At 34.3% G+C, this 22,379-nt stretch overlaps 1 protein-coding gene across 1 annotated transcript in view; it reads right to left on the reverse strand.

Moving 5' to 3' along the window:
* The window catches only part of LOC123667986, a 53,213-nt gene extending 31,294 nt beyond the window's left edge, over positions 1-21,919 (reverse strand). The window contains exons 1-2 of the mRNA XM_045601810.1: positions 21,783-21,919; positions 17,432-17,633 (exon numbers count right to left, since the gene is read on the reverse strand). Of these exons, the coding sequence (XP_045457766.1) occupies positions 17,432-17,496 (65 nt within the window). The 5' untranslated portion in view covers positions 17,497-17,633; positions 21,783-21,919. The remainder of the gene's footprint in view (positions 1-17,431; positions 17,634-21,782) is intronic.
* Between the last annotated feature and the right edge of the window lie 460 nt (positions 21,920-22,379).

Genomic DNA, 22,379 nt, shown 5'->3' on the forward strand with positions numbered 1-22,379 from the left:
AGAGCATACATTTTAAATTTCAAGTCTCTTACTTCAAAAACATAGTACGTTCAATAAGGAGCCTATCTGCCAAATTTCAACCTTGTAAGTGTTATAGCCTCGGAGATTTCGTGATGAGTAAGTCAAACTACCATCCCTCGTTTTAACCCCAAAAAGAAATGGATTTCTAAAGAAACATTATTGAGACACCTTCTCACCATTTATAGAGCATACATTTTAAATTTCAAGTCTCTTACTTCAAAAACATAGGACTTTCATACAAACTTCCAACCCCCGTTTTACCCCCTTAGGGGTCAAGTTTCGTAAAATCCGTTCTTAGCGGATGCCTACGTCTTATAAGGAGCCTACCTGCCAAATTTCAAGTTTGTAGGTGTTATAGTTTCGGAGATTTCGTGATGAGTGAGTGACCTTTCGCTTTTATATATATAGAGATAATACTCGAGCGTCTTCACTTACATAAAAATCGATTACTGCTCCTATTTCAATAGATAATTTACATAAGTTATGATAAATAAAACTGGTTTTACAACATTACGTACTCATAATAACTCAATAATCGTTCCTGTTCCTCATTCGCGAGCGTCTTTGAGCGCGAGGTGAACGCTGATTCAATTACGTTTATTGACAAAACGACAGCGATTTGACCAATTGCCTTCAATAAACTTGCCTTACGTTTATCATCTAACGGGTCTTAATCATATATCATTGCTAAAAATACTTCATTGCTTTTTTATACGAGCCTTATCGCTATTGTCATTTTGAAATTCCCAATATTCGATGTTGTTGACGCCATAGTCACGGGCGACTGACATCGGGATTTTCAAAATAGCAATATGAAAAATAACTTTATCCGAGTAGGCTCCAAAAGCAGTTTTTGATCGCCATTTTAGAAAATAAAATTATAATCTTTTTTTATTTTTATTTTTTTATTAATATTTTTATGAATAATTTTCATGATTAAATTATAATCTTTTTTAATAAATTAATTATATTTAAGATATTTAATAATAGTTAGAGTGAAGCTGACACCGATACGGAATGTATGTAGGTACATTCTGCAGAGAAGAATGGGCAAGAAACTCCGCAGTTAAACTTTTAAAAAAATGTTGGTTATAATAAAACTATCTCAACACTGCGGTTTTACTTACATTAATTTGAGGAAAAAATAGCTTATAACTTTTTCGGTAATTAAGCTCCACAAATTCCAATTATCCAACACAAAAAGCATTTTTCAATCTCAACTAGTAGTTCTGAGATTAGAGCGCTTAAACAAACGAAGTTTTCAGCTTTATAAATATTAGTATAGATGTATAGATTGGCTTGTAAAATTGTTGTATTTCATAGGAAAAGTTTCGTTATTTCGTATCAATCTGGGGCGTTAGGTATTTGTGCGCGGTAAACACGGGTTCCTCGCGTAAATCTCGATTTCACAGAAATTTCGTGATAAAAAGTAACCGATATGTTGCTCCACAACCTCCTTTATATTCTAGTAAAAGTCCTATAAAAAATGCTTCAGCTTTTCCGAAATTTAGCTCGGACAAACAGAAATACAGACAGACCGACAAAAATTTTAAAATCGTTTGTTTGTGTTTTAGTATCGTGTAATATCTATATGCACTTGAAAAAGCACAAGTATTTTGAAATCACAGAGAGACATTTCAATTTTATTTATATGTAGGTATAAGTAGATGTATAGATTAGTAATATCTTGCATGAAATACAGCGTCACTAAGCCCACACACCTTTATCATAAATACAATCTTGAACCGAATAATAAATACGCTTTAGATATTTAATTCTTTTAAACTTTAAATTTATTTTCTGGCAATTATAAAATTGATTGTGGGTTTTTGTTATACACGCGAATAACATAACTTAAAAACGACATAATCGCTACACCATAAGAACATAACACTACTTGGCAGTGTTATTTAGACGTGATCTTCAGTAAGGTCGAGGTACTTCTCCAGTCGGGCTGGTCAAAAATTTTGAGCATGATTTTTCCTGCCGCGTTCTGTTTTATTACGACCCTAACAAAGTTTACATGACATTTCAAGTACACAACGTAATTACAGCATTGAGACTATTTATTTATTTAATAGCTGTGCCCACGACTTTGTCCGCGTGGAATTTAACAAAAGAGTTATTGGTCAGTTCATCATCATCATCATTACAGCCTATACAGTCCACTGCTGGACATAGGCCTCCACAAGTTTACGCCAAAAATAACGTGAACTCGTGTGTTTTGCCCATAGTCACCACGCTGGGCAGGCGGGTTGGTGACCGCAGTACTGGCTTTGTCGCACTGAAGACGCTGCTGCCCGTCTTCGGCCTGTGTATTTCAAAGCCAGCAGTTGGATGGTTATCCCGCCATCGGTCAGCTTTTTAAGTTCCAAGGTGGTAGCGGAACTGTGTTATCCCTTAGTCGCCTCTTACGACACCCACGGGAAGAGAGGGGGTGGCTATATTTTTTAGTACCGTAGCCACACAGTACAATTGGTCAGTTAGCAGTTAAAAAAAAATATAAGTAGCCTAAGTAACGCCTTGTTACATTAGCTATCTGCCAGTGAAACTCCCGTCAAAATCGGCCCAGCCGTTTCAGAGATTAGCCGGAACAAACAGACAGACAGAGAGACAAAAATTATAAAACATATGAATTTAGTAGAAAGCGGTAATTTTAATATTACAAACAGACACTTCAATTTTATTTATTTGTATAGATTTTTTTTTTATTTTTAATATACACCAAAATACAGACACGTAATATAAAAAAAGATACAATACAAGATGTACAAAGGCGAACTTATGGCTAAAAAGCGATTTCTTCCAGATAACCTTTGGGCACAGGACACGATACAGTAGCAGCGGTTAGAAGTGTAATTACCTAAATTAATGATTTATTTCAGAAATCAACCGTTAGTAAGCAAACCCAAAGATCGTAAAGAAGCGATCATTGAATATCAAAGATCAATTTAAAGTACCGTTAAACTATTGTGGCTTCAGCGTTACCGAGTTAAGTTACGAATAAATTTTATAGTCACCCTGTCACATTATTAAGACTAAATTATACGAATTGTTTTACTTACGTTAAAGGAAATTAATAATTGTACTTGTTTAAATCGTAACAGGATGTTTTATAGCCTAAGTTTCGACTAGATACAGAAGCTCCTACTGCGCTCCTACTACGCTCATATAAGGACCGGACCGAACCGGCTGATCAGGATGAGATGAGATTTCCTGATCTGGACCCGATCAGGATCATCCTGATCAGGTCCAGACTAATTTTCTGCGTTACATACCTTATCCGGTCTAGATTAGGCATGCCCGGTCCGGTTCTTCTAAGGAACACGAAAAAATTTCTACTCGGGCTACTACAAGTTTTATGAAAATCGGTTTCGTATTATTCGAATTGAAAATATTTGTTTTCAACCAACTTCCAAAAAAGGGGAAGGTTCTCAATTCGATTGTATTTTTTTTTCAAAGTGTGTTACTTCAGAACTTTCGATTGAGTGGATCGATTTCGTATTTTTTTTTAATCGAAAATGGTGCGTGTCATGTGGTCCTATTTAATTTTAATTCAGATCTGACAAGCACTTTTCGTTTTTACTTGATTATTTTTTCGTCGACCTACGTTGTATTACTAGTTGATGTTATTGAAATTGGGTTTTTTTTTTCATTTACGAACAAACACAATTATTATTTATACGAGCTGAACCGTAGTACTAAATGCTAACAAAAAAAAAACACGAATGAAGTGTACATAATATAATAATAATCGTTGTTTTCTGAAATTTTACAATTTTAAACAAAATATTCATTTAATTTTTATTATATAAGAACCTTCTTCAAAGTCCCGACTAGAAAAAAGGTCAGGCTCAACCAAATCATGTATCTGGACCGGATCAGGATAGACGGAGGCATGCCAGATCCGGCAAGCTCTAACAGGACCAGGTCTGGTCCAGACAAGAATACAAATATAATACAGTATAGTAAAGCATACTGGATCGGGACCCGGTCCGGTCCAGATCAGGATAGCCTGATGTAAAATATAATCAAGTATGGTAAGGCATACTGGATCAGAACCCGGTCCGTTCCAGATCAGGATAGCCTGAAAGAAATTACGCGAACTGAGCCTGAATCGCGCTATTAATGTTTTTATATACTAATATATAAAGTTATCAGGGCAGTCTAGCAGGGAGTCCATTTCTACACAGTGGAGCAGTTGTAAGTAATAGGAAATAGTTAATTAGTAGTTAATTAATAGAAGAGACTATCCGCGAGAGAACGAAAATAACCGACGTAGCCTACAGAATTAGCAAGTTGAAGTGGCAGTGGGCTGGTCATCTGTGTCACAGGACCGATGGCCGTTGGAGTAGACGGGTCCTAGAGTGGAGACCACGTCTTGGCAAACGCAGTGTGGGACGTCCTCCGGCCCGTTGGACCGACGATCTACGTAAGATTGCCGGTGTCGGCTGGATGAGAATTGCGGAAGACCGGGATGTCTGGCGCGAACTTGGGGAGGCCTATGTCCAGCGGTGGACTGCGATAGGCTGAAGTGAGTGAGTGAGTGAGTAATATAGAATGTGTATAATAATAGAAGTTAATAAATAAAATTTAATTAATAATAATAATTAATTAATAACATAAAATAAATAAAAATAATTAATATTTAAGGTGAAAACATAAATATCATAATAAATATGTTAAGTAACATATTTATAATATCGATTCGCGTTTTTTTGTTAAGCAATTTTTTTAAGGATATATATTCGTGTTTTTTAAAAGGACCGGACCGAACCGGCTGATCAGGATGAGATGAGATTTCCTGATCGGGTCCAGATCAATCATCTGCGTTACATGCCTTATCTAGTCCTGATCAGGCATGCCTGGTCTGGTCCTTCTAAGGAAGACGAAAATTTCTACTCGGGGTATTAGAAATATTAAAATAAAATTAGCCCAATCCGTTCAGCCTTTTACGAGTTTTGCGCTTAGCAAACACATTTAGCGATTCATTTTTATTTATATAGACTAGGTATCCGTCCGCGACTTGCCCTTATAAATTTAACAAGAACCTAGCTATAAAAATCAAAAAAATTCTGTCCTACGTCATTCAGTGATAAAGTAGTATTCTTCTTCTTAGTCGTACACTCTTGTCAGAGTGGTCGTGGTACGTTATATAAAATCGATTAGAGAGAAAAAATCCTACATTTTTTAATTTAACCTTTAGATACCTAGAAATAATCAAATTTACAGCTTATATCACACGTTACAGATATCTATACTAATATTATAAAGCTGAATATTTTGTCTTCTTTTTCTTCAGGGTTAATGGCTTTCAATAGTGCCAAATGAGCACAGATGATTTCGCCAATGTCACGTAGAATGCAGAACACACGAAGGAGATTGATCGGTGCGGTCGAGGTTAGGTTTGTTTTTGTGTTTATTTGAACGCGCTATCATTAAATAATGGTACGATCATCATCATTACAGCCTATACAGTCCACTGCTGGACATAGGCCTCCATAAGTTTACGCCAAAAATAACGTGAACTCATGTGTGTTGCCCACAGTCACCACGCTGGGCAGGCGGGTTGGTGACCGCAGGGCTGGCTTAGTCGCACCGAAGACGCTGCTGCCCGTCTTCGTCCTGTGTATTTCAAAGCCAGCAGTTGGATGGTTATCCCGCCACCGGTCGGCTTTTTAAGTTCCAAGGTGGTAGTGGAACTGTGTTATACCTTAGTCGCCTCTTACGACACCCACGGGAAGAGAGGGGGTGGCTATATTCTTTAGTACCGTAGCCACACAGTAATGGTACGAATTGAAACATTATTTTTGTGTTATATCATCCATTTTTTAGGAAGGAATATATTAGTCTTTTTTTTTTCAAATTTACGCAGACGAAAACCGCGGTACACAGCAAGTATTATTTATAAATCCACAGTCGATAAACTAGAAACTAAGTAAAAACGGAACCAGTCAATAATTGTAATATAATACGTTAGAAAGTGTTTCCACTGTGTACTGTTTCATTACACTCGGAAACTTTCATTATTGCATAGAATGTATCGTGTTTCCCACAGACTTTTTATCTTTTTATTCGATCATAGACAAGATTTGTTTTTATTTTAGTTCGTTAGTTTCCTGTTATTTTGTCTGCGGTTGCTTAACATTGATATTAATTAATTGCTTTAATTTGTTCTAAAGACAACTTACGTTCGCTTCAGCATGTAATATCCTAGGCATAGGCCTCTTTCTCCATGTAGGAGAAGGATCAAAGCTTAATCCACCACGTTGCTCCAATGCGCGTTGGCGGCTTATATACTATGAGTAACGTTCGTTATCAGGTGTACATGATAACAACTTAATATCCGAGTCCGACGGCTTAACATACTCTCCGAGGCACGGTGGGTAATAACAGTAAGTGCCATATTTAAAAGTATAAAAATTAAAAACTTATAAGCGCTTTACACTCAACGGATCCCCCAGTTGGATTTTCTCCTGTGTTGGGGGTCTGGAAACACATACAATACACAAACACAACGCCCAGACTACGACTAACATCTATATGGTCGATACAAATGTCTGTCGTGAGCGGGAATCGAACCCGCGACCGCCAGCGCTATTACCGCTGCGCTAACGCGTCGTCAAAAAATAATATTCCTCTATAAGAAATTCTATTAAAATTTTAAACCCCTTAAAGTGTAATATATTCTGCAGTAGTTTTGTTTGAAGTTGCCTAAACATTAGTACAAATATTTGCTACTAGTCTGGATGTATGTCCTCGTGTGTTTCCCCATCTCGGCACGGCAAATACGTAAACCCCTAGGTCCTGGTTATTATAATAGAGACCTGATCGTCTTACGGTAGAGAAATTATTGGTTATGCTGCAGAAAGCCTACGTGGCAGATTGAGTTCCAATCTTTTTCCCTTACAAAGAGACTGTTGTTCAACAGAGAGATATTCAAAGGTTCAATTGATTAAATGATTCATCATTCAGGATTCAGTCTATTGTTGGTTGTATGACGGTACAGAACTGACTAAAGCTGACTGCTGCTGCTCATGTGTGCTGAGTGTGTTTCAAAACTAGGATAAAGAGGATGTCTTTAGTTAATATTACTTTTAACGTTTAAATGTGTCATTAAGACAGGGCACAGAAGAAAAAATCCGGCGCAAAATCCAGAGCAGCCCTACTGAGGAAGTGCTTCAACCTTATAGAAGTTCAAAGATAAATAATACTGCTCATTAGCGCGGGCGTGTTCCTGTGGACCAGAGTAGTTGGGTAGGGTCGGCAACGCGCTTGCGACGCTTTTGGTGTTGCAGATGTCTATAAGCTACAGTAATCGCTAACCGTACGCTTGTTTGCCGACCTAGTTATATAAAAAAAAGTTTATAATAAAGACAAATAAACTCTAACACAGAAAAGATTATTATTATTAGAAATCTGATCTGATACTACTACACCTTGAGTCAGCTTTAAAGAAAACTTTATTTTTACCCACTCAGGCGCGAGGTGGACACGTGACGTATCAAAATATTTATCCTACTTAACATTTTAAATGCAAAAGTTTGTGAGGATGAATGAAAACTACTGAACAGATATTTTACTGGAAAATTGGCAAACAAGCGTACGGTCTGCCTGATGGTAAGCGGATACCTTATCTTAGGGAGTAGGAATGTCTGCAACATCAGAAACATTCAGGTCAGTCGGAGACGCGGGTTCGAACCCCGCTGGAGCGGTCAATTTTTGATATGATATTCAAAAATGATCAGAAACATTGCCATCGCGATGCCGATCCTTTCTCCGGCCTCCCCAGGCTGGGATAGATTTTGCTAACTTAGTCATCACAGGAACACAGCACTAATTGAGAGCATTGTTATTTAGTTGCGATCTTCACTAAGGTACTTTCCTAGTTGGGTTGTTCCAAATTTACCGAATGGGCATCAAGTTTCATGCAGATATAGATAGAGTCGCCGGTACAGAAGATCATAGTGTTTTCAAGCAGTGTTGTGTTCCTGTTATTGGCAGCTCCAAATTTTGAGTAATATATCCTCTGCTGTTCTCTAGTTCAATATATGATCTATTCGCGTTTTGTTAATTGTGACTCATCGTTTTTACTTGGCTTAAACACACAATTTGACCACTTAAAATGCAGAAAATTAGAACGATTGTCCGAAGGGTTCAACTGGTCAACTTGAATATGGCATCTAAATTTACTACGAAATTATCAAGATAAGTCAAGGGGCGTGGGTAAGTTAAGTGACAACGATACCTCATAATTTTCTTAACGCAAATAGACCATAGCAATTGTTTCATCGATTTTAATGATAATTGCCATGATACGGATCAAATGATGGCTACAATGAACCCTGTTGTAACGGTAGGTGGAACCGTCGTTAAAGAGTTGAGATCACGAGATCTTCGTAAACGAATGTATTGTAACTGTTTTATCTATATCTGTATACTAGCTGTGCCACGCGGTTTCATACACGTTAATGTGAAGAAAAGTATAGCCTATAGCGTTCCTCGACAAATATACATAACAAAAATAATTTTTAAATTTGAAGTAGTAGTTCCTGAGATTAGCGTATTTAAACAAACCAACTTTTTAGCTTTATAATATTAGTATAGATAATAATATAATATTAGTATAAGACTATAATAATAAAAACCAACTCACGAAATGTACGTACGCGCATCATTTCCGAACCGTTGCATCAAATTAGTTTTTTTTGTTGTGTCCGTTATTATCAGGCCAAAGATAGTAAGAAAGAAAAAAAAACGATGTATTCATAGACAAAAATATGGCGGTGCCAAGTTCTTTTTAATAGAAATTTCATTAAAAATTCGACATTATCCACACCTATATTCCAATCTCGACCTTTTAAACTTTAAGATAGAAAAAAAAATGATTGATGACGATGAAATTTTAACGTTTAAGATACAAAAAAGAAACATCTTTCGATCATATAAAGTTAAATCTAATTTAAAATGCGATAACTCAAATATATAAGTCAAAATAATCATTGAATTCTATTAAAATATATAATTCCATAAAAAAATTGTTATAGTAAACAACCAATCAGGAGGGTATTCGGCCTCACGCAGATGGGTCCTGTGTCAGGTGTCAGTCATAATAATGGGCACTAAGAAGGGGACTCACCATAGAGGTATATTTATTACTCGTTACACGGTCACGATTCAGCCTGTAACATTCCACTACTGGGTATAGCCCTCTTTCTCCATGAAGGAGATGAACTCGTAAAACACAATCAACTTTATATAAGTAAAACAAAAAAGTGTGTGTGTGTAATTCACACACGGCAGAAGTTTTAACTGAGGTAGGGCACAGCAGGAATTTCCTGCTCAAAATATGGAGCAGCCCGACTGGGGTAGTACCTCGACCTTACAGAAGACCACAGCTAAATAATAATGTTTTCAAGCAGTATTGTGTTCCTGTTGGTGAGTAAGGTGACCAGAGCTCCTGGGGGGGATTGGGGATTGGGTCGGCAACGCGCTTTCGATGCTTCTGGTATTGTAGGCGTTTATAAGCTACGGTAATCTCTTACCATCAGGAGAGCCGTACGCTTGTTTGCCGACCTAGTGATATAAAAAAAAGAAAAAAGTGAAGCTGAAAATTCGTAAGAAGGTAGGCCGTAGCGATTTGTTCTATCGACAATGATCACGGTCGCGTGAAAAAAATCGTAAGCGCCACACAAAACGCGTCGCTTACGCCCTTTCGGATGTCGAATGTTTGTTACTCTTTCACGAAAAAACTGCTGATCTGATGGTAATGAAATTCGGTACGTAGATAACTGAAGCCGGACACAGACTTGAAGAATTCCTTCTTTTACTACATAACCCTAGTAACAGAAAGAATCGTGAACACTTAACTCTCTTAAATTTGATAAAAAAATTACCTAATCAACTAGGAAGGAAGTACCTTTTAATCCATAGTAATTTAATTTCTGTTAAATTAAAAGAACAGGCACTTCAATGAGGAGAACTAGTCAGTTTAGTTCCTTTTTAGTTTACTTATTTATTTTTCTTACACACTTCAGCCTATTGCAGTCCACTGCTGGACATAGGCCTCCCCAAGTTCGCGCCAGACATCCCGGTCTTCCGCAATCCTCATCCAGCCTACACCGGCAATCATACGTAGATCGTCGGTCCAACGGGCCGGAGAACGTCCCACACTGCGTTTGCCAAGACGCGGTCTCCACTCTAGCTCTTCAATTAGCAGTCTCTCACTATCTTCATGTATAACACAAATAACTAAATAAATAAACGCTTCTCTCTCAATGGCTCCCATTATATAACGTATTCTATGTCAGAGATCATGTAACATACCACAATCACAAACGCCCAGACCACGACAAATATCTTTATTGCCAATAAGGCCTAAGGGATTAGCCCGTTACCGTGACCATACAGACGGCCAGACTACGACAAATATTTGTATGACCAGTTTAACCTACAACAATTTTTGGCCAATCATTCGCAGTTACTCATGTAACTGCTACCGTACTGCGCCAACACGTCGACAAGGAATTAAAAAAATGTATTGAGTAAGTCAAAATATATCTCCATTATCATTATTACGTATATACTAATCGGATTAACATCGCCCGTTGTCCGTTATGAAAAGATAATAAAAGCATGTGAAACTAGGCATCTTCCGCAGCTCCATCCGGTTTAATATTGACATTTTTGCATAATATCCCACGTTATTTTATAGCCTAGCCTTAAACTTTCTAACGTTAAAGAATTTTTTATACTTCATGGTTTCTAAGTACAAATAAACAGACACTTCATTTTAGTTTAATATAGATAACAAGCATTACATAAGCCCTTATACAGTATGTTATTTTATCTTATCGAGCCACATTTTCTAAAACTAATATTCAGATAAAAAATTAATCAATGCAATGAAAATGTCTATCGAAAGAAATATACTCAAAATTCAATCGTTCCGTCTATTCTCAATGCACTGACAAACCGACAAAGAATATTAGTTTAAAATTAAACTTTATCAGTATTGTATTACTATTCATATTCCTTTGAGCAATAATACCGACCTACTTACTTTTTACCGCTTAGTCATTAGTTAAACGATCATATTCAAATTATAAACACAAAACAACAAAATAAAACAAAAACGTTTAATTCAATACTTACACATATCGTGCATTTTGAACTCCAATTAAAATATATATGTATTAATTAATCATTTTCAACCATTAAAACATCGCTGCCATATTAAAATAAAGTTTCATTCTAAAAAATTATTAACAATTAAATAATTAAAGTAATAAGAAAAAAAACTAATTTAAAAAAAAAAAGTAAATATCAACACTTTTGGACAACACAATTATTCTCACAACGATTTTAATATACCAAAAATGATTCCGACACTAGATCAGTCCCTTGCACTATTCCAGGCAATTTCACTTGCCAGCCCTTTAAACTCGGGCGCACGTCCTCTTACAAGTAGGCGGCACAACAGTATGACGTGGTCTCGGTACGCTTGGAATCAACCAAATACTTCGCTCACAAATTGAAACCATCGAACGAATCGTGTTACACGCAATCCAACGCTTGTTCGATATCCACGTTCATTGTACTTTATACTTTAAAACGGCGATGTATGCTTCGCTTCAAGATATTAACTTGTATTTAACTTTAAGTGGGTACATGAAAGGGGGGACATGGGCCAGACGTACTTTTTTATTAGTAGGCACGTGCTTCATTTTCTATGTGATGATTTTACCGTACCAGATGCTTTCGTTTTGTTATTGTTCACACAATTAGTACATATCTTTTAACGAATGCGCTTTTACTGTGTTTTACATTAAATACTTTTAAATGTATACATTTCTTGTTTGTAACAGACAGGATGTAATAAAATAAATCAGGCGTTAAATTGTTCGACATTTATTTCTTCTAAACTAATTATCTTGTTAACCGTGAAAAGAATAATTGTTCTGTCAAAATGTCGTAAATATAAAATACAATCCTCGTTGAATGTTTTGTAATATTTTTTTTGAAGACTTTAAATTTATAAGACAATTTAGTTTTTAGATTAAGGAGTATGTGACATAACTTGATGACAAAAAGGGCTAAAAGATATTTAAATTATAGATAAAATGATAAACCAAAACGACATTTGATTATTAATTGTATAATTGTTATAAATTTCGTGAGTTCAATGTCAGTAACCAGTTTACAAGATAATGTTTTATCAAATATAAAACTACAAGGTTTCCTATTTCGTAATCGGATTATACTAATACTTGAATGACATCAATAATATTATGTCATATACAAATTAAATAAGGACTTCAGTTTAGCTCGTATTTTTTTATATTTTTTTTATACACAGGGTTCGCGGCAATGATGTTTGATGCACGCTTGGGAAGGCCTATGTCCAACAGAGTGTTAGACTGAAGTGTTACAGAAAGAGCATACAGGAAGAGCAATGAGCAGATCGAACCACTTGATATTAAATTGTTTCTGCTGCTAGCCGTTTTGGGTCAATAAATTGCATTTTTTTTTCATAGATGATGATAAAAGATGGTATTTTACCCTTTGATACCCCTACAATACCCGAAACATTGCAAGCGCGTTGTTATTTTTATGCCAATTTAGTGCAATTGTTTGGTAACTATGCACATACATTTCCGCGCTTCATTTTATTTACAAAGATTTGAATTATATAATTTTAATATAAAACAAGCCCTTCGGCGTATATAACGGCCATTTGAATGGCCGGATACATTACAATACTCAATTACACGCTTATGTCATAGGCATTGTTTAATTTGAATCAAATGTATCTTCCGAATGATGGCGGGAAGTGCGGGATGCAGGATTAGAACACTTTGATAACGTCCTATTGTCTATTAGAGTTGAACATATTAAACGACTAATAAGGTCCGTGGTTTCATTCGCTTTTGTTCTGTAAATTTATCGTTATTTTTAACGATTGAGTCCGGTGTTATTTACATTTTTTAGGGTTCCGTACCTCAAAAGGAAAAAACGAAACCCTTATAGGATCGCTTTGTTCTACGTCTGTCGAGACCCTTTTTCTCTGGAATGCGTAGACGTATCAAACTTAAATTTATACCAAATATTCAAGTCTACTGTCCTTTAGAGTTGTGAAAAAATCAAACTTCTAAGTCAACGTATCAAAAGATACAGCCGTTTATGCTGCAAATTTTCGACACTCGCAAGGGAATCAAAACCTACAACCCTACAAGATAATTCCCGTGAACTCAGAATCTTGAAATTTGGTACGAAGCAACGTCTTATAGCACAGGTAAAGGTGAAATTGCGAAAAGCATACATTTTTAGTTACATCACGTAATAAAAATATTTATAAAATTTTTGTTTGTGCGGAACCCTCGGTGCGCGAGTCCGACTTGTACTTGGCCGCGTTATTTTTTTTAACAATAAATAATTCAAGGAATGGTCATATAATATTTCAAGATATTTGACTCCTTAACTCAAAAGTTATAGATATCAGATTCCTCAGAATTAGGTCCAAATAAATTAAAAGTCAGAATAACGTAAAGAAACCTTTGAACGTACGGGTCATCTTACTCTCAGATTCATCCTTCATTTTATAGGAAGTCTTGGACAGCTAGTAACTAGTTTAATAACGTTATAGTCGATTTCCCTCAAAGATTATGACACTTTACGCGAAAAACAAAATGGCGGCCTATATTCTTAAACGTTTAAAGAAATCCGTCCTAATTCTTTAATTGGTTTAATAGTCTATTTCATTACTTAGTAAGAGAAACAATAGTTAAAAAAAATACACACAAGTTGAAATTTTTGACTTCGCTTATTCAAAATTTTCTGTTAAATTAAGATTTACTAAGAACTGTATTGGGTGTAATTCTTTACGATGACTGTGCAAGCAAATAGACATTCAAGCAGCCATGTAGAGAACAGCATGAAGGTTGAAGAATTTAATGAATACTAAAACAATTTTAAATTTGTAAGTTTACAGTTGCAACATTTTATATGTAATTAATAATTGCATTTTTTTTATCGATAAGGTAAAATGGGATATGTCAATTATTTGAATATTAAATAATTTATTTTTATTAGTTTTTAAAGTAAAAACATCTAATCAATAACGAATGTTTAAGTAAATACTAAAAGTGCCACTAATAAATTTAACTTTCTCTAAGAAATCATATAACTTGGTTTCTTATTATTGCCCACCGTGAAAAGTTCAAATATATAATGTATGTACTTATCTCCTTTTTCCTTAACACCGCATAATTATTACTAACCAAAGAATACGACTAAATAACTGCGTATTGGAAGTAATGATTTTCTTCGTAGAATGTTATTTATTGTAAACTAGCTGACCCGGCGAACTTCGTATCGCCTAACACAAACTTTATCGTATGGTATTAAAGCTTAAATTGACTTTTAAGTATTATCACAAATCTTTTGTATCGGAGTATAGAAAAGTGTTGTTTTTAGACTTTTTCAGGAAATTTAATTTTTTTTTTTTTAGAATTTTTCTCTCCGTAAGAACCATCCTCGTACTTCAAGGAACATTTTAAAAAAAGAATCGGCGAAATCGGTCCAACCGTTCTCGAGTTTTGCGCTTAGCAACACATTCAGCGACTCATTTTTATATTATAGATTATAGCCATGCTTATGCGTTCATTGGATATGCAGAAGTACCTTGCAAGAGTAGCTCGTATATTAAGACAAAGTAAAATTTAAAAATGCTAGGAATTTTTCGTCACACGGAACGAGATCTATTTACACCAACAGAACCCTTCCCGCCAAGGGACACAGGAGTCGAACACTGTATATAAAAATCTCGTGTCACGATTTTTGTCCGGACTAATCTCCGAAACTACTAGAACGATTTTAGTGAAATTTTGCACAGATATATACAGCTTTGTCCAATTTAAAATATAGGCAAAAAATTTTTTATCATCACATCAAATCAGCCTTTCGCAGTCCACTACTGGACATAGGCCTCCACAAGTTCACGCCAAAAATGCGCGAACTCATGTGTTTTTGCCCATAGTCACCACGCTGGGTTAGTGACCGCGGGGCTGGCTTTGTCGCACCGAAGACGCTGCTGCATGTCTTCGGCCCGTGTATTTCAAAGCTAGCAGTTGGATGGTTATCCCGCCATCGGTCGGCTTTTTAAGTTCCAAGGTGGTAGTAGAACTGTGTTATCCCTTAGTTATTTATATATATAATTCTTATATCCACAAAAAAAAAAATAAGGCGGTACGAAATTCGACCAGGTCAGTCAGTGGAAAAATAATAAAGAAATCTTTAGTAGGTAATAGTCTCTGGACTTTTTTCCTAAATTGAATCAGCAGATTATAAAATGAGCACGTTCAAGAATTGAGTTGAATTCCATTACTTAAAACCGACTTAACTCAACTACATTACAACTTCCTTCTTAAGAATTCCTCAATATCACAGTCATGCAATGGTACGTCTTATATTTAGAAGAGGAATACGCGGCACAAATACATTCTGTTAATCTGTTTAGCTTTCTGATTTCGTATCTGCCGTACCATTTTCAACTATTTAATTATCATCCTGTTTTAAATCGTCTTAAAAAGATTCTCAATACGACTGTATGTTTTATTTGTGGTACCTCATAGCTGTTTAATCTGTGTCGATTTTGATGATTCGTTTTTGTTCGAAAGCTGGTGCTTAACGCATAGTCCCATTTGAATTATAATAGGGATCTAACGAGTAGTTTTCGAGATATTCCTAATATTGTGTTCATTTGAAAATGTTTTCGACGTAGGTAACGTTTATGATGTTTTTAGTTTTTTCATTAATTTCATTTGGGAACCACCAAGTGACGGTTTTTCTGGGATCGACAACTGGTGTTGAATAAACAAAAACTGCAAAGTTTTTAAATTGGTAATAATTCAAAATAAAAATCGAAAATACATCACTATCATCGTCATCATCATTTTAGCTTATCGCAGTCCACGGCTGGACATAGGCCACCACAAGTTCGCGCCAAAAATGGCGTGAACTCATGTGTGTCAAAATCAAAAATTATATTATTAATAAGGCTTCAAAAGCACTTTTGACTCCTCATTGTACTAATTAAAATTATATTTGTTACAATTAATTAATTAAAGTTAAAGTCAAGCTACCGTCGATTCAGAATGTCGATTCTGCAAAGAAAATTGGCAAGAAACTCGGCATTTGCTCTTTTTAAAACCGTCTTTTGCTATAAATTTAGTAATATCTTGCATGGAATACAGCGCCACTAATTCAACAAATTTTTCGTCATTAATATACTCTTGAATTTAATGTTTAAGATATTAAATCCTTTCTAATATAATCTTCGAATATCTCTGTCATACTTTAAATTTGTAAGAAATAAAGATAATAAACAAGTAATATTAATTTAGTAAATCACAGACAACATAAACATCAAAATTATAAATTATTACTTGTCGTTACACGTTTTCGTCCATCCCTATAGCTTTTGTTAGCCAGATAATTATTTTATTATTTTGTCTAATACAAAACCACAGACTACTAAATAGTTACTACGACAGAACTATCTATGATATAGTAACTACGTTCTTAACGTTGCGATGAATAAAGTTGGAATTATTACTTTGAGTAACAATCACTATCAGGTATTTATGATAACAACATTTAATATATAATTAATAAATTATATAAATATATCATCATTCATCATTACAGCCTATACAGTCCACTGTTGGACATAGGCCTTATAAATTATATAATATTATATATATATAATATTATAAATATATAATATATATTATTATATAATATATAATAATAATAAATTACGTAAAAATTAGATTATTTACAAATTACTGTATACGATGCTAGTACAAAACAGTTTCAACTTTTTGGCAAGAACACAGGCAACCCGTTTCTGAAGATACTCAAAAAATACGCTAAGTGTTTTTCATTAATATACATACTCAGTGTTAAACTATATCTTAAGAAATTGTAGTATCAGAATAATTTACTGTAATTATTATATTTCTATTATAACTATTTAGTATGATTCATTTTTTTTTTTTCAATGAAGGTTAAATAATATTTTTGTTTATTATTTCATAGAGTATTGGAATATCATTTTTTCAAAATTAAAAAAAAAATGATTTTAGAAAATACAAAACAAATTGTTGTTACCTACTCTTTACTAGGTATTATTGTGTGTAATAGGGAAAATCCCACCATATCATTCAAAGTATGCAATTCAGGTAATATTATTCATTTACGTCATGTTCAATGTTAATTAGTCACAATTAAATAATTCACACAATAAAAAAAAAAAACAAAAAACATGCATAAGTTATTTTTTTTTATTTTATATTAATATTACACAAAGGCATTACTTTAAATAGCCAACTTTTTAAAAATATGTTACCTTCTTATCCAACGAAAAAACCTATTCGTGCCCTTTTTCCCGCTCGGTTTCTTCTTCTTCCCCATATTTTCTAATTTCGTAAGCTTTTCACATAAAATTCTATATTGTCTATGCCAGAACACGGCCACTCAACTCATCACTTTATTTATGGAACTAGTTTAAATTTGGAACGCTCTGCTTCACAGGACTCTATGCTTGGGTACTATAAAGTGCAAACTTTTTGCTTTAGAACTATTTTAAAAACCACTGTATATACCACAAAATCAATTTAAAAAAACTTGTTAATCACAAATATAACGTAAAAAGGGGAAATATTTATACAAATAACTGAATAGGTAAATATTTACCGATGTTAAATGTTGCCACAGATAAAAAGGAATAAAATTTATAGTTGTGTTAGCTCGCAAAAGAAAACGGACTTCAATTATATCGAAAGTCGACAAAACAGTCAAATAAACACACATGTGTGGGATAAATCAAAAACTACGTCAGATATTACTCAAATTTAAATGGGACCACATAACAAGCAGCTGCTTTCGAAAAAACAGAATCATCAAAATCTATACACCCATTAAGAAGTTATGAAGTAAAAACACACAAATAAAAATACAATTGAATCGAAGACCTCTTCCTTTTTTTGAAGACGGTTAAAAACGTTAAGATGTTTCTTCGGGTGCGTACGCGCCGATACTGGAGCGTGCCAGCGTACAGAATTAGAACTTTAAAATAATAAAAAAAAACAACACTGCACTGAGAATGCATTGGCGTTCGTTTTATTTTCGTTGTCCGTCTGTGCGTGATTATTTACGGGTTGACATTTATTTTGTTTTCAGTTTATAATTATACTATAAAAATTAATAGATAAATTTATTTATTTATTTAAAAATTTAATGAAGAATAATATAGTAAATTGGTATAATATAGTAAATTGGTTTTATCTAACTTTTTTAGTCCCCAATACTTATTCAATAAAATAAAAAGTCTTTATTTAATTATAGTTAATTTGAAGGTACCAGCGACAACCTACCAGCGATTCAGAACGTAGATTCTGCAGAGAAGAATCAGCAAAAAATTTCAAATCGCTGAAATGGATGCCCATATCCAGCATTTTTTTTGTAATAAAAATAAAGAGGTTTCTTGTATTTTTTTTTAAACAACCAAGTCGGCAAACAAGCGTACGGCTCACCTGATGGTAAGCGATTACCGTAGCCTATAGACGTCTGCAACACCAGAAGCATTGCAAGCGCGTTGCGCTATTCACCCCCCACCTAGTTGCTCTGGTCACCTTACTAGCCACAGGAACACAATACTGCTAGAAAGCAGTATTATTTAGCTGTGATTTTCTATAAGGTCCCCCCAGTCGGTCTGCTCCAGATTTTGAGCACCATACCTCAGTCACCTGTGTGTGTGCCTTCCTGCTGTGCACTATACCTCAGTCAAGTCAATATCGTCCAGGTGGACGACCGAGTCAATAAGTATGGCTGAGGCAACAAATTACTAAAAATTATAGATCGCACAAAATAATAATTAATTCATATCAACCAAAAGGAAAATATAGGCTATAAAATATGACGCAATGACTTATACTACTAAAACAGTAAGCGCTATTATAGAAGTTAAACTCCAAAACTTTAGTTAATAACACATTTTTATTGACTCTATAATATATCTATTTTGTGTCACTTTTACAACAAATCTCAGAAACACGCATACACTCACATAGAAATAACTTACTATAATATGTGTACACATACATAAAATATTGTACGTCTGTCTGAGTCAATCGATCTATATTTACGGAGAGTCCTATAGAAGTGCTAAGTGCAACAGGATCGCGTTGACGTCTGCACGTTAAAAAGTTTTTGTAAACTCAATAACAATGTTATTGCTAAATAGCAATCGATAAGCGATCTTATGGATTTTTAATTGTTACCAGGCATTACAGATTATGTTAAGCGTTTTATTTGTTAAGAGGAAACTGACTATTTTATGCCTTCAATTGCACTCCTTTCTCTATTACCTTTACGGAAAAGGAAATTAGACATACACGTTGACAGATTAAAAAAATGTAACTAATTTGACGTAACCACTTGGCAAGACACCAAAATCAGAATGATATTTCGTTGAAGTCATAGATATGGTGTAAAATGGTCTGGGCGATATGTGCTACTAATCATATTGTGTGTGAAGAAAATTAAAATATCATTGGCAGTTTGTAGTGGTCCTGCTTTCTTCTCTAAGGGGTTGGTGGGTTCGATTCCCCTTTTTATTTATATAAAAATAAGAATAACAGTCGGCTAGTACCTATGATACAAGCATTAAGTTGCATACCATAGGAACAGACATTTCACAACGCTGTGTCCTATATACCCAAAGGTTGTCTGGAAGAGATCGCTCTTGTAGCAATAAGACCACCTTTTGTGTTGCTGTGTACAATAAAGATAATGATGATTATTATTATTATTAACAGATAACCAGTGTGTGTAAGTTATAAGATATTTATTTTACTTCACGGTCTTTTTGTCGCCGTCGTTTAAGCTCGTCGCTTTTCAAAAAGATTGATAAATACACGGCTTTAAGAAAAAAATTAAAACAGATCTAGTACTAATAAGATGTTTCCTTCGCTCCATTCTCGATCGAATGGTTACCTATTTATGACGTAACTATCAAAAACACCTGGCAAGACGCCAGCCAGAGCCACATTTAACAGGAATGAGGAAACAAAACACGGGATCTTCATAATTAGAATTTATAATCTGTAACATCTCGCTGACAAACGGCGGCCATTTTCAAAAAGTTCAAAATGGCGCGTAAATATGACTTTTAGTGTTTTAATCTGTACATCGAAAATAGTCTGCATTTTTGAAATCGTTTATAAAATACGAGTGTGTCATCTAAATTAAAGAAAATTTATGATATTAGCGACAAATTAAGAAAGTATTATTTTTGATAAATATGATATTCTAGACTTAATTTGCAATGATATCTGAAATAATACTTCTAAATTTCTAAGGATGTGTCAATAAAATAAAATAAATATACACGTAATTTATTTAGCTTTTTAAAAAATTCATATGATAATATAAAGAACGAAACTATACGACTGAAATCAATCAAAAACCCAAGTTAGTATGCCTCTAAGCATTAACTTCACCAAAAATATGGCTACATTAACCTCTCATCATCCGATGACATAAAAATGTATCCAAACATAAATTTCACACTACGAATACGGAAACCCAAATCGATAGTAAAATTACGAAACAAAATAATTGTGCAAACGAAAAAAAAACCGACTTCAATTACATCGACGAATATAAGTTAGGTGGTCAAAAAAATGTACAATTTAATTAATTTCTAGGGATGATTTAAAAGTACTCGTCAAATTTCAATCAATGTAAATAATCTCTACTATCGATTAAAAAAAGAATCATCGAAATCAGTTCACCCAGTAAAAAGTTCTGACGTAGCACACAAAAAACAGTCGAATTAAGAACCTCCTCGTTTTTTGAAGTCGGTAAACAAGTTAGGGCTGTATTATCTTTGATCTTGCACATCCTAAAAAACGAAACAAAAGCGTTCCACATTCAAACTCTCTTCAAAACAAACGCGGCTCGATGTTGATACAACGTTATGTTTTTTTTTTTTTTTAATTTGATTCAACTTTATGAATCCTATTCGGAAATGTAAATTGACTTGATGTTTAATAATCGAATAACAAATTAAAATGCGTTAAGATCGTTGGTTTTCAAAACAAATTCAAATATTTTTTAGTACAATAAGCTTTTATAGGGTATTTTTTTAGTCTTTTTTATTATATTTCTTTGTTAATAATAAACCAAAAAAGTTATTAGACTTATTTTCAACGTTAAGTCTCTCTATTGATATTATCTTGTCAAAATGAAATATTGAAGTTAAATATTAGTTAATCATTTGTAACTGTTGTGGTGAGCTACTGAATGCTAAGCTAACGAGAGATTAGCATTGAGTATCTAACCTGAACTATAAATAATTGATGGGATATACCGACTAAACGAAACTGCCTTTAGAGTAAAGATCTGATTTAAATCCATAGCAGAGAATACAATAAAAATAAATGGTTATCCAGAAAGTTTTATCTTTTTTTAATGTAAACAAGCACAGATTATAAGCTACGCGGTAAGATTGAGCGTCAACGTACGTAATCTATAGCAGATGATGAAAACTTTTTATCGCAAGGGCTAAGAAAAAAAAGTCCCTCCAAAATTCAACTATAATAACAAACGCTATCACTGTATGACACACACACACAAACACGGTTTTGAGCTATTTTTTTAAGCGATTTTCCCGTAATTAGATATAATATTAATACCGTTTACTTATAACCCACTATCCCGAGTCCCGTGACAAGCGCGAGCGTCGCACTAACGCGTCGACCGACTTATAAACACTAACTTTACGAAATGTTAATAATAGCACAATGAAAAATTATATAGCATATAAAAAAAATTAAGATGAAATCATTGGATTTATTTATAACTCAACTACTCAATTGTACGCAGCCCGACTGGGGAAGGTCTCAATCTCAAAGAAAATCACAATTCTCAATTAGTGTTATGTTCATGTAGTAAGGGTCAAGGTCGGGGGTAGGGTCGAAAACACGCTTGCGATGCTTCTGATGTTGCAAGCGTCTATAGGGTACGGTAACAAGTTACCACCAACCAAAACTTAATCGGGTGAGCCGTACGCTTGTTTGCTACCTGATCCATATAAAAAAAAAAAAAAACGAGCATGCTTTAGACCACACGACTGAAGTAAAACTTCTTTAGTAATAGGCTTGCACAGTGTAATACATATACGAAACGTAACTGGCTATGAGAGAAAGAAAATATGTGCTCACACCTCTCTCTTGCTAAGTACACCTCACTCGATCACACTTTTCGTAACGCTCTCGTCACGTATTCACCAG

Source organism: Melitaea cinxia, chromosome 29, assembly GCF_905220565.1.
Source record: "Melitaea cinxia chromosome 29, ilMelCinx1.1, whole genome shotgun sequence".
Taxonomy (NCBI): Eukaryota; Metazoa; Arthropoda; class Insecta; order Lepidoptera; family Nymphalidae; genus Melitaea; species Melitaea cinxia.